This window comes from Gekko japonicus, unplaced genomic scaffold (genome assembly GCF_001447785.1).
Source record: "Gekko japonicus isolate JY-2015 unplaced genomic scaffold, Gekko_japonicus_V1.1 scaffold317, whole genome shotgun sequence".
Taxonomy (NCBI): domain Eukaryota; kingdom Metazoa; phylum Chordata; class Lepidosauria; order Squamata; family Gekkonidae; genus Gekko; species Gekko japonicus.
In genome coordinates this window covers 17,323-31,177 of record NW_015162487.1, presented here as the reverse complement: position 1 = coordinate 31,177, position 13,855 = coordinate 17,323, and the positions used below count along the sequence as shown (strand labels likewise).

Genomic DNA, 13,855 nt, shown 5'->3' with positions numbered 1-13,855 from the left:
TGGGGGGGGGGCCTCATTCCAATCTTTAGCTGCCAGCGTCGTCTCCTTGGCAACCGGCTTCTTCGCGCGCGAGGCCAGAGCGAACGGCCGGCCGGCTCCGAACGGTTGCCATTTAAACAGGGAGACGGTTGGTTGAAGAAGAGGGGCGGTCGTGGTGGTGGGGGTTGGGGGTGGGGGGGTAGGAGAAGGCGTGCTGCTGGTGGTGGTGGGGGGAATGGCCTTCATGTCGAGGAGGCGCCCGATCGCCACCCCAAAGCTGAGCTGGCGGCAGGACCAGGCGCTGGGCAGCACCATGCGCATCGTGCGGGAACTGGGGCCCACCGCTTTCGTCCTGCAGGAGGAGGAGGCGGAGGAGGAGGAAGAGCAGCAGCTCAGGGTAAGGGAGCCTGCGGGGAGGAGGAGGAGGAGGAGGAGGCCCCCTTCGCCCCTCGAGGGAGTCGGAATCTTCTCCCGTAGTAGAGCGCCAGAACGGGACGAGCCATTGGGTGACCCGTATTCTGAAAGGCAAGAAAGGGGACCTATTAGGGTTGCCAGGCCTGGGTTGGAAAATACCTGGAGTCTCTGGGGGGTGGATCCAGGAGAGGGCGGGGTCTGGGGAGGGGAGGGGCCTCAGCAGGGTACAGAGTGCCACAGAGTCCATCCTCCAGAGCAGCCCTTTTCTCCAGGGGAGCTGATCTCTGTCAGCTGGAGATGAGTTGTAAAAGCGGGAAGTCTCCAGGCCCCACCTGGAGGCTGGCAACCTAGGGCGTATTCCCGGACTGGCTGACTGCTTCAGACAAGTCCAGGTGGGCAGCCGTGTTGGTCTGAAGCAATAGAAATGCAGAGTCCAGTGGCACCTTCAGGACCAACCAAGGTTTATTCACCATGTGATCTTTTGTGTGCAAGCGCATGCCTTCAAAAGCTCATACCTTGAATAAACCTTGGTTGGCCTTGAAGGCGCCACTGAACTCTACATTTGTTTCAGACAAGTGATTGCTATGAAAAATCTCAATTTAAATACCCCTGACTGCTTAAGCTGGGAAGATGGATTCCAGTGGGTTAGCCCTGTTGGTCTGAAGCAGCAGAACAAAGTTCGAGTCCAGTGCAGTGTTCCCTCTAAGCTGAGTTAGTGTGAGCTAGCTCACAGTTTTTTAGCCTCCGGCTCACACATTTTTGTCTTAGCTCAGGAAGGAGGGCTCCAGAGCAAACTAATTTATGCAGTAGCCAAATCACTTGCTCACAACTTTAGTGCCAGTAGCTCACAAAGTAGAATTTTTGCTCACAAGACTCCACAGCTTAGAGGGAGCATTGGTCCAGTGGCGCCTTGAAGACCAAGGAAGTTTAATTCTGGGTATCAGCCCGAAGAAGTGTGCGTGCCCACGAAAGCTTATACCTTGAATAAAGCATAGTTGGTCTTAAATGTGCCACTGGACTCAAACTTTATTTAAGCTGTGATAATAGCTACTAACTAGGAATATTCCTGACCTTCTAACCCCAAAAGAGGACATTTTCATCAGTTTTCATCCTGAAAGAGGACACACACACACACAAAAAGAGGACATGTCCTCCCAAAAGAGGACATCAACCCTAATTTCTGGAAATGCAGCACTTTTGCTCCAAGATGTTGTCAGCACACACCCCATCCACAGTCTTCTTTCACTAATTCCTACACAACACCAATTTTCATCTAAGTACCTTCCTCGGAAACGTCTTCAGACAGCGCTGGCTCTTCGGCTTGGAAACGGAGATGAGCACCAGAACCCTAGAGTCGGATTTGACTGGCTTTCGAGCAAGGGAAACCGTTCAACCACCTTCCTCTTTGCCCTGACCTGAATGGCCCTGGCTAGCCCAATCTCATCAGAGTAGCATTGCCAACTTCCAGGTGGAGCCTGGAGATCTTCCCTAATTACAGCTGATCTCCAGACTTACAGAGATTAGTTCCATTGGAGAAAATGGATGCTTTGGAGGGTGGACTCTATGGCATTGTACCCCACTGAGGTCCCTGTCCCCCCCACCCAAGCCCTGCCCTCCTTATGTTCCCCCCCAGTCTCCAAGAGGTTCCTAACCCAGAGCTGCCACCCCTACAATCAGAGCTCAGAAGCTAAGTAGGGTTGATCCTGGTTCGTATTTGGATAGGAGACAACCAAGGAAATCCATGGTTGCTATGTGGAGGCAGTCAGTGGCAAACCACCTCTATTCAGTTCTTGCCTTGAAAACCCTATGGGGTCATCATAAGTCAGCTGCAATTTGACAGTATTTTCCATATTCCTGATCAGTTACAAACCTGTGGTCTCAGTACACACACACTCCCCAGTAAATAACCTCATTTATAATAATGATAGTGTGCCAAGTTGCAACCAACTCATGGTGACCCCAGGACCATGGGGTTTTCAAGGTTAGAGATAAGCAGTGGTTTGCCTTTGTCTAGCAAACACAGTCTTCCTTGGTGGTCTTCCATTCCCTCACTAAACATGGCCAGCTTGCTTAGCTTTCAAGCTTGGACCAGATAGGGCTATTCAGGGTGCTCGGTTTATTTGTTTATTTATTTTGCTGTCACATTGCAGCCAAGTTATGGCGACCCCTTAGGGTTTTCAAGGCAAGAGATCTTCAAGAGGTGGTTTGCCATTGCCGGCCTCTGAGTAGCAACCTTGGACTTCCTTGGTGGTCTCCCATCTAAATACTGACTAGGGCCAATGCTGCTTAGCTTCTCTGATATCCTGGTCAATTTATAGCCTCCCATTATACTAGCCTGCTGCTTAGAGATTTACCAAAATTTACTCTCACTACTCAGACATAGCTGTGGGTGACTATGATGTTTGAAGACAGAGAGACACTTTCCTAGAAGGAACTGCTGCTTGCTCCTGTATGTATTTTATGCTCACATTGCACACACCTTGTTCCTTAACAGTATATCTCCCATTTCAGTCCTTTGCTTTGTAGACTGAAGATGCCCTGCTAAAGCAAGCCCTCAAAGGCTCCACTGTGACCCTTAGTACTATGGGTATTATTTCTGCAGGCCCTTTTTCCCACTCAGGAATTCGGCTTTCAGCTTCATGCACAATATCTGTATTAGCCCTTCTACAGTCCATACCCACAGAGGGACAAAGCCATAAATCCTCCATTGTAAATGCCAGTCATGAATCAGAGTTGTCAAGTATAACTATATGATCAATTTAAAGAGCTCATAAAATAAAAATAGCATTTGCTATTAGTCATCTTCTAGTTTCATAGATGTAGGCGCCCCCCCCCCCCCCCCCCCCCCAGTAAGCTTTCTGGGTATTAGATAAAAACATAGCTGCAGAGTGTCTAGTAATACCACAATGATAGTATTATGGGATGCAAGGATGACACTGACAGCTATTCTGTGGCAATGAATCAAAGGCCAGGGCACAAGCAGCATTGCTTTTCAAGTGGGAATTATGTATGACAATACAGAAAGGGAAGTTTGCATGTAGGAAACCCAGCACTGATTTCCTGTGGATTTCCACTTGTCAAAAAAGTCCAGTGCAGGGCTAAAACAAAAAACCACGTGTCTTTCCCTGGATCTTCATGTGGCCTTGTTAAACAAAGTCCTCGTCTGTGTCTCCTTTTTTCAGCTTAGTTCACTCTCATCCTGCAGTGCCAACCACTTTTTTGGTGGATACACACACAGAGATCTCTTTTACAGGCAGCAGTTGTACTTTAGGATCTGTGAACTTGAAAGTCAAGCTACACCATCCATTTTCTTTCCTTGCTGCTGCTAAACGATATTTTCAAAGCCCTCGGGCCCTATTCTGCTCAGGACCACAATGCAGGGGGAGCCCCCAGGGCTCTGGAAAATGTAATGGGGCAGGAAGGCAGTATCCCATCCTTTGCCTGTGTTGCAGTGCTGAGCAGACGTGGGCCCTTGCAGACTTCTATTTTATTTAATTAATAAAATGTATACATTGCCTTTCTGCTCTCATCAGGCGATCAAGATGGCTAACTTATTAAAACATACATGATGAAAACACATTAAAAAACCCAAACATACAAAAGCATAAACCAATGCTCCCTTCAAGCTGTGGAGTCTTGTGAGCAAAAATTCTGCTTTGTGAGCTACTGGCATTAAAGTTGTGAGCAAGCAATCTGGCTACTGCATAAATTAGTTTGCTCTGGAGCCATCCTTCCTGAGCTCAGACAAAAATGTGTGAGCTGGAGTCTAAAAAACTGTGAGCTTGCTCACACTAACTCAGTTTAGAGGGAACACTGCTTAAAACAGATAGCAGAAAGGAATGATCTCTGAGTGACTGCCAGACAAAACAAAAAAAGTCTTCACCCACTGGCAGAAGATGGCAACAGAAGGGGACAGGTGAGTCTTTCTGGGAAGAAAGAATTCTGAGGCCAAGACTGAGAAGGCCCTCTCCCAGGTTGCCATCTGCCTAATCTGAGAAGGGAGGTTGCTTGAAGCAGGGCTTCTGAAGATGACCATAATTGTTAGATAGGTTCATAAGGGTCCTTGTTTGGTGTAGTGGTTAGGAGCACAGACTCTAATCTGGGAGAACCGAGTCTGATTCCCCACTCCTCTACATGCAGCTGCTGGTGTGATCTTGGGTCAGTTACATTTCAGAGCTATTCTCTCACATGGTGTCTGTTGTGGGGGGGAGAAGGGAAAGGAGATTGTAAGCCGCTGTGAGACTCCTTTGGGTAGTGAAGAGTGGGGTATAAATCCAGTCTCCTCTTCTTCTTGTTGGAGAATTGGTCAATAATTGAGACTTGGTCTTTCTGGCTTTAACATATATTGGATTCTAATAGCTATTCTGGGGTTCAGTATTTCACACTTGGTAAAGCTGATGCCCTGACGATGCTCTTTGGCTTAGTGGATAGCTTACATTTTGTGGTAGTAGTAGCCTCCTAGCTTAAACATATGAATTATCTGGCTCCTCAGGAACTCCTCAAGCGCTTCCCAACCCACTGTGATAATATACAGGTTGCCACTTGGAGAGGTGCCATAGTAGACTTCTTGCCCTCAGATACTCTATTAATAACAGGCAAAGTTCATGCCTTCTGTGTATGAGGGGCTCAATTTGTCAAATGCGTCAAATGTCTGATTGACAGCTATATGGGATTTTACAGGCATATAATATCAGTGGTTTCTTTTGCTTGGGGTTGTAGGCGAACCACCCGCCTTTGAGGTTCTCGACAGACAACCAGAACATATCCCCCATAGAACTACAGTGCACTCTAGTTAGGTGTCTGATTAATCTGATTAATTCTGTATGCTGCATACCAGGATGTTAATGTTTAAAAGTTTTGGGTTTAAAAGTTATGGTTTTCAAGATTCAATAAATAGTTTCTAAGGTAAAGCCACTGTCTTGGTTGTCTCTCTCTGTGAAAACTTTCTTTTCAGTCTCAGTCCAGCCCATAAAATGTTAGTGGGGGTCCCAGGCAATTTCCTGAACATTGAAACCTCTCAACAGTCCTTTCAGGCATCCTGGTCCAAAGCCATATAGGGCTTTAAAGTTCAACACCAGCACTTTGAATGGTTCCCAGAAACAGATTAGGAGCTAGTGTAGATAGGCCAAGACTGGAATGATATGGTCCCTATGACCCACTCCAGCCAACATCCTGGCTGCAGCATTCTGCACCAATTGAAGATTCTGGACACTTTTCCAGGGTAGCCCCATGTACAACAGATTGCAGTAATCTAATGTAGATGTAACCAGGACATGTACCACAGTGGCCAGATCTTTTTCTGCCCAGGAAAAAATGCAGCTGGCTAACCAGTCAAAGCTGGTAAAAGGCACTCCTGGCTACAACTGGCAGCTCCTTACCCAGCAGTAGGCCTGGGCCCAAGAGCATCCTCAGACTACAGACCTGTTCAAGGGGAGTGGAACCCCGTCCATAATGAGTGACACCTTAAATCCCGGGTCAGACATTTTCCACGCACCAGTAGCACTTACATTTTGTCAGGATTAAGCTTCTGTTTATTGCCTTCCATCCATGCCAAAACTGCCTCCAGGCATTTGTTCTGCATTTCTGCAGCCTTTCTGAGATTGGCCAGAAGTGCAAGATTGAGCTGAGTGTCATCTGCATATTAGCAACTATCCAAATCTCTGGGTGACCTCAGCCAGCGTTTCTTGTAGGTGTTGAAAAGCATAGGAGACAAGATGGAGCCTTGCGGGACCCTCGGCCAAAGGCCCCCCAGCACTACCTTCCAAAACCTAACCTCCAGTTAGGACTGAAACCACTGCAAAACGGTGCCTGCCATTCCCAGTCTAGAAGGATACCATGACTGATGATACTGAAAGCTGCTGAGAAGTCCAAAAGAATCAATCCCATGTCCATCTCCCAGCTCTGATCACCCACCATGATGACCCAGGCTATTTCAGTTCAGATTGGAAAGGATCCAAATAATCCACTTCATCTGGGAATGCTTGCAGTTGTTCAGATCAGCAGCTGCAGGGAAATTGAGTTGGAGAACCTGGACCTGGCTTGCTCAGAATTGCATTGTGTAGCTTGCTTTTCGAGATATATGTTGAGTATATAAAACTATAGGAAGAACAGAGAGATTTTAGTACATACTTCAGTTACGTATTTTACCCCACTCTGCCTTAGCCTTCATTCTTCCCTTCTTTGTATTTTATGTTTTTTATTGGTGTAAAAAGGTTTTCCTGGGGAACCCTCACTCGTGCAGCTGCTCAACGTTTGGGAAAGAGAAGGACCTCTGTAAACATATCTGCTGGTAAATATATTTTTATGTGAAATCATGTAATATTACAATAGATTTGGTGTGCATTGGTTTTGTGTGTGTGTGTGTGTTTTTTTTTAGTCTGTCTTTCAGAGGTATAGCTATCTAGCTTCAGAAAAGTCATAGTTATTCCGATCTTACAGAGAGGCTGGCAAGGCAGAGTATCCTCAGGAAGAAGGAACAGGGCAAAGAGCAGGGCAAAGAGTGGAGGAAAGACTGAGAGAAGATGGGGATGAAAAACTGTTAAGGCTGTGATCCTAAGCATCCTTAAGTGGATGTGTTCCATCAGAACCAAAGACAATTCCTGTGCAATCGTATGCCATTTGTTTTGGGGATTCTAAGTATAGAGCTTAAGAGGTAGAAAAAGAGGAGTGATTCATGTTATGATGGAAAACTGCAAATTGTACAGATCGAAAGCCATACAGAATAACACAGGGGTGTCAAACATAAGGCCCAGGGGCCTAATCCAGCCCATCCAGGGCTCTTATGCAGCCCGTGAGCAACTGATGCAAGGGAGGAAGTGCGGGGGGAGTGGGCAGAGCCACTCCATTGTGGCTTTGGCATGGCAGAACAACCTCATCTGTAGCAGTCAAGCATTGTGGGATTATCTGCGCAGTGCTGCACTGCTGCCTCTCCAGTCCGCCTAGGTGGGTTTTCCTTTGCATGCTCCTCCCAGCCCATGGGGCTTTGCGGTGAGGATACACCAACTCGGAACTTACTGTCCTTTATACATTTTCTGTCTCTGGTACCTAGCATTACATTTTATGGCACACATGACCTGGCCCAACAAAGTGACAAAAGTGTTTTTTACGTTCCTGCAAAGGTAAAAAGACACCTTTAGTTATGTTATATATATACTGAACAACTGATACCTTTTGCTGTTTATTACTAGGTTATTGCTGAAAAAATTCAAACTTTCAAGAGACCATGAATGTAAGTACTGGTCACTCTCGCTTTAGTTCTTCCTTTTTTGTGGATCAGTACAGAAAGTGCTGATGTTATCACAGTTTTTCATTTTCTCCCTACAAGATCATTTTTGATGATCTTTTTAAAGGTAGAGTTCTGTTTTTGTGATTGGCTCTTCATATGGGTCCACTTGTGTGTTGCAGGGTCATTTCTTACAGACCCCAGCTTGATTTCCAGATTGGGGCCATGCTCCGACCCCAATCTTATGCTTATGCACATTGTCTTTATAAAGTACTGAGACTGATGCATAGCATAGTGATTTCAGCTCATACTTTATTATAGATGGAAGAGTAAGAGATACCTTTGCCGGTTTGCAGGCCGGCTTATATTCGCAACTCACACTTCACCCACCCACCCACACACCCGTGATTGGATATTTACAGTGCAACCCCGAGACCCTAGGTCCCTCCTAGGATCCTAGCTTCCCCCATAGGTGTGTGCTAGGATCAATTTAGGCTATTGTCTCTGTAAGCGAAGCTCGGGTTTTTAGCCTGACCGTGTGTTTGCCCGACCACGTGCGTGGGCTTCCCTGGGTACACAACATCCCTCCCCCCCGGTCCAATTGGCCTGAACACATGTAGTCCTTGAGGTATGCCGGTTTCTTATGCTCCCATGTGGAATGATGGACGTCTGGAACCGGAGTGGAGCTTCCTTGTACTGTTTCTGCGGGTGCTGGGGCCGGCGCTGTCGCAGGGGGTATTTCCTTCGGGGCAGTCGAGCTGCTGGGCTCTGGGTAGCTCATCGGCTCTGGGTTGCCGCCGTCTTCCCCACCGGGGATCAGGCTGAATGCTGGAAGTGGAGGGCCCGTGGTTGCCAGTCCCCCGGGGTAGATGGCAGCCTTGTTTGGTTGTCTGGGGCCAGCTGCAGGACTCAGCGGCGGAGCTGATCTATGTGGCGCTTCCAAAGCTGCCCATCCTCGCTGACGACTTCATAGGATAGAGGACCAGTTACCTGAACCACTCGTGCTAGAACCCACGTGGGACCCCGGCTGTAGTTGCAAGCGTAGACTGGGTCCTCCGGGAAACCCCCTCTTGGGGCCTCCTAGTTGACTGGGTGGGTGCTGTGATCCGGGGCCCGGTCCGGGTGGAAATGGTCCAAGTGGGTTGTCAGACGGCGACCCATGAGCAGCTCCGCCGAGCTGTGGCCAGTGGCGGAGTGCGAGGTGGTGCGCTGGCCGAACAGGAAAGCCGCCAACTTGTAGTCCCAGTCGCCCCGGTCCATGTGGCGCAGCACCTCTTTCGTTGTTCAGACCATCCGCTCCGCCTGGCCGTTGGTGCTGAGCGGATGTGCCAGATCCCATAATACTCCAGGAACTAGGCCGACGGCTGTGCCATTGTCAGTGACTAAAGAGTCCAGGATCCCATGTGAGCTGAAAATCCATCACATTGCTTTGATGGTGGACCGGGAAGAGGTGGAGGAGACGGGTGTCACCTCCAACCATTTCGTGTAAGTATCTACCAGGATGAAAAAGATCTGTCCCTGGAATGGCCCTGCGAAGTCTAGGTGGAGTCGCACCCACGGCTTGTGGGGCGACTCCCAGGGTGTTACTGCAGCTGCTGGGGGCTGTGACCGGCACTTATGGCACCGCTTCACAGTGTCTTCTATCTGGGCGTCTAGTCCCAGCCACCATACAGAGCTCCGGGCCAGGGCTTTCATCCTTACTACTACGGAGTGGTGCTCATGCAAAGTGGTTAGTATGTGGCTTTGCAGCAGTTGTGGAATCACCATCCGACTTCCCCACAACAAACATCCTTTGTGGGACGACAGCTCATCCCAGCGGCCGGCGAATCCCACAAACCCGGAACCCATCTGACCTGCAGGCCACCCCCTCCGCACTCAGTCGAGGACCCGAGAGAGAATGCGATCCCGGGCGAAGTGGTGGGCAACCTCTCCCACCTGTACTGGGTGATTGGACAGGTCCTCCAGTAGGGCGACGTGATGTGCGGGGTCGGGGTCAGAGGAGGGCAGCGGCTGGTGGCTCAAGGTGTCGGCATGGCCCATCGCCTTACCGGGGCAGTGGACTAGTGCATACTTGTACCCCGCAGGAAAAATAGAACAGCGGAGCACCCAGGGGGACAAGATCTGAGGGGTCTGGCGGTCTGGGGTGAGCAAACCCAGCAAAGGCTTGTGGTCAGTGGCGATTGTGAATGGCCGGTCATAGAGGAAATTGTGAAATTTTTTCACGCTGGCAACGATTGCTAGGGCCTCCTTGTCTATTTGAGCGTAGTTATGCTCTGTGGCCAACAGGGTGCGAGAATAGTAGGCAATGGGAACCTCGCAGCTGTTGGTCAGCCGGTGACCATTGAGGACCCGGGAGAGAATGCGATCCCGGGCGAAGTGGCAGGCAATCTCTCCCACCTGTACCGGGCGATCGGACAGGTCCTCCAGTACGGCGACGTGATGTGCGGGGTCGGGGTCAGGGGAGGGCAGTGGCTGGCGGCTCAAGGTGTCGGCATGGCCCATCGCCTTACCGGGGCAGTGGACTAGCGCATACTTGTCATGGGCAGGGACTCATCGAAGTGGGCGAGTACAGCGTTGGAGACCAACAAGTCTTTGACCGCACGGAAGGTGGCATGCCCATCGCCTTACCGGGGCAGTGGACTAGCGCATACTTGTACCCCGCAGGAAAAATAGACCAGCGGAGCACCTGGGGGGACAAGATCTGAGGGGTCTGGCGATCCGGGGTGAGCAAACCCAGCAAAGGCTTGTGGTCAGTGGCGATTGTGAACTGTGGGGGAGGAAGGAATGGAAGAAATTGAAAAGCCCCAGGAAAGCCTGGAGCTCCGCCTTCGAGGAGGGCGAGGGGGCCTGACTGATGGTGCGGATTTTCTCCTGAGTAGGGTGAATCCCCTGGGCATCGACAGCAAACCCCAGGAACTCCACCCAGGGTACTTCCAGGATGCACTTCTCCTGCTTCACCTTCAGCCCAGTGTTGGCAAAGCGCTTGAGCACGGCCTGGAGCCGCTCTGCAAAGGTCTCGGAGTCTGGAGCAATTATCAAAACGTCATCGAAAAACATTGTGACATTTTTTCACGCCGGCAACGATTGCTAGGGCCTTCTTGTCTATTTGAGCGTAGCCAACAGGGTGCGAGAATAGTAGGCTATGGGAACCTCGCAGCCGTTGGTCAGCCGGTGACCGTCCCCACCCTGTAGGGAGATGCGTCACAGGCCAATACCATGGGCAGGGACTCATCGAAGTGGGTGAGTACAGCATTGGAGACCAACAAGTCTTTGACCGCCCAGAAGGTGGCATCATGTGCCGGACCCCAGACCCAAGGGGCCTGCTTGTCCAAGAGCCGGTGCAGCGGTTGATGGCGGCCTTGTGGGGGAGGAAGGAATGGTAGAAATTTAAAAGCCCCAGGAAAGCTTGGAGCTCCGCCTTCGAGGAGGGCGAGGGGGCCTGACTGATGATGCGGATTTTCTCCTGAGTAGGGCATCGACAGCAAACCCCAGGAACTCCACCCAGGGTACTTCCAGGATGCACTTCTCCTGCTTCACCTTCAGCCCAGTGTTGGCAAAGCGCTTGAGCATGCCCCTGAGCCGCTCTGCAAAGATCTCGGAGTCCGGAGCAATGATCAAAATGTCTTCGAAAAATGGCTGGACTTTTGGTATCCCTGCTAGGCGGTCCAGTGCGGCTTCTATCTTTGGACAAAGTGCTATCGGGGCCCACCTGGCCTTAATTCTAATTGGCCGCACCGTGGGGGTCAAGGTCTAGGGAAACGGGGGGTCCGGAGTAATGGTCAACTGTGCCATCAAAAACTCCCGAAAGTCCCGGCAGACCGCATCAAATGTCTGCGTTTGTACAGAATGGACGCCCGTCACAGTAAAACTCAAGGGCCCAAACCACACAAGTCCCAATAGGCTAGTGAGTTTCCCTTCCACCACCAGCAATTCTAAGAGTCCGTCAAAGTCCCAGAACTGCACCGTGAATCTGCCCCAGCCCTTGATGGCCACAGGGTTTTTCTGAAAGTCTCGCAGAGACAAGCCCCGTGGCTTTAACTACTAATTGTATGTTAAATATGATGTACTCTGCCCCAAGCTCTTTGGGGGAGGGCGGTTTAGAAATTCAATTAGTGGGGTCAAGGTCTAGGGAAACGGGGGGTCCGGAGTAATGGTCAACTGTGCCATCAAAAACTCCCGAAAGTCCCGGCAGACCGCATCAAATGTCTGCGTTTGTACAGAATGGACGCCCGTCACAGTAAAACTCAAGGGCCCAAACCACACAAGTCCCAATAGGCTAGTGAGTTTCCCTTCCACCACCAGCAATTCTAAGAGTCCGTCAAAGTCCCAGAACTGCACCGTGAATCTGCCCCAGCCCTTGATGGCCACAGGGTTTTTCTGAAAGTCTCGCAGAGACAAGCCCCGTGGCTTTAACTACTAATTGTATGTTAAATATGATGTACTCTGCCCCAAGCTCTTTGGGGGAGGGCGGTTTAGAAATTCAATTAGTAGTAGTAGTAGTAGTAGTAGTAGTAGTAATAATAATAATAATAAAAAAGTTGTTACTGGACCCTTGGACACTTCTTTACCCTAAGGAAGGGGAGGAGAAGAGATGTGACTAGGAAGGATTTCATGTCAGAAAGGAGGTGTGGGATAGACCAGAGAGATGAATTTCTTGAATAAAATTCATTAAAATACAAGGTGATGTCAGGAAAATCTCTTTGTTAGAATAACACATGCCAAGCCAGCAGTGCTCAATTGGATCAGCTTCTCTGTGGGTTTCCCATTGAGCCAGACTCCAGTTTTGTCCACATTTTGATAAGCAATTCCCCCCCCTTCATGGCTGTTCATTGTGGCTTACTCCTGCCTCTTCTTATACCCTGTTTGCCTCCTTTGCCTTGTAAATACTCCTTGCCTGAGGCTTGCAGAGCTTCTTTGACATATAACAAATAAGGGCTTGCTAAAACTTCTTGAGTTTAGTGGAAAAGATGGATTGATGACAGGCCAGGTGGCAGAGACGTATGCCAACAAGATGAGGCTGAAAGCTCATGACAGTAGGGGTACGGTTTAGAACATTACTTAGTTGACTGTGCCTAGTTTGGTTGCAAAACAAATATAATGACATTTTATCAGAGATTTTCAAATTGGAACTTTTTTTGCAGACGCTCTAAAGTTGGGTCTCGCAGAAAGAGAAATTAACTATGTGCTTCAGGGCCCTCAAGTCGCTCTCCAACCCAAAGTAACTATTAATTGCGCAAAGGAGTTGCAAACGGATGGTGATGTCTTCATTAAACAAAAAGAAATTGAGAACGAGGATGTATGCCCAATTTGCCAGGATGTGCTATTTAGGAAAATGCTTCCTGTCACCTATTGCAGGTGAGTCCTCTCTGATGGTTGGAAGGATAAATTGTCACGAGACAGTAGTATCTTTGTAACCAAAGCATTGATTTAATAGTCCCAAGATAAATGGTTGAGGGTTTGTTTTATTGATGCCAGATTGGCATTGGCATACAAAACCATAAACTTCTCTTGGAACTTAAAAATAGCTGTCTTGTTCAGTGTTCCCTCTAAGCTGAGTTAGTGTGAGCTAGCTCACAGTTTTTTAGCCTCTGGCTCACACATTTTTTGTCTTGGCTCAGGAAGGATGGCTCCAGAGCAAACTAATTTGTGCAGTAGCCAAATTGCTTGCTCACAACTTTAATGCCAGTAGCTCACAAAGTAGGATTTTTGCTCATAAGACTCCACAGCTTATAGGGAACATTGGTCTTGTTCACTATTGCCTTAAGACAGAACGGTGATAATTTTCTCAGTGCTTTGGGACGCAGTATGGTGGAATCCTTAGTTTATATTGCAAGTATGCACATTTGTCTTCTCAGTTTACAAGTGGTCAGCAGTCAGAGAGGTTTTGCAGCTTTTTATAGTATATTAAGCTTTCCTACAACACCATAGTTAAGAGCGAGTTCCTGAATGGGAAAAAAGGCAGTGAGATTGTACCAGAAGATATTTTGATAGGTGCAGAATACCATTTACATGGAGCACTTGCTCTAATTCAGTTAGCTTAGGCTGCTAAATGAAGTGGGAGGACCAACCTAAAGCTAGCTTTTATCTACTCATTATATTTTTGGGGCTTAATTTTGGCTATCCAAATGCCTAAGCCCAAAAAATCCTGAAATATTCAAGGTAGCTGGATACCCAAAGTTAAAGGGCATTTAAAGGGATCACAGCTGTGAAAAGGGATCACAGTCCCTTTAAATGCCTTTG

At 48.8% G+C, this 13,855-nt stretch overlaps 1 protein-coding gene across 1 annotated transcript in view; it reads left to right on the top strand.

Annotated features, from left to right (window-relative positions):
- Positions 1-223: 223 nt before the first annotated feature.
- Positions 224-13,855, top strand: part of ZSWIM2 (zinc finger, SWIM-type containing 2) — a gene marked incomplete at its 3' end in the record, with an annotated part of 19,365 nt that continues 5,733 nt past the window's right edge. The window contains exons 1-4 of the mRNA XM_015405934.1: positions 224-376; positions 6,606-6,682; positions 7,581-7,621; positions 12,757-12,970. Of these exons, the coding sequence (XP_015261420.1) occupies positions 224-376; positions 6,606-6,682; positions 7,581-7,621; positions 12,757-12,970 (485 nt within the window). The remainder of the gene's footprint in view (positions 377-6,605; positions 6,683-7,580; positions 7,622-12,756; positions 12,971-13,855) is intronic.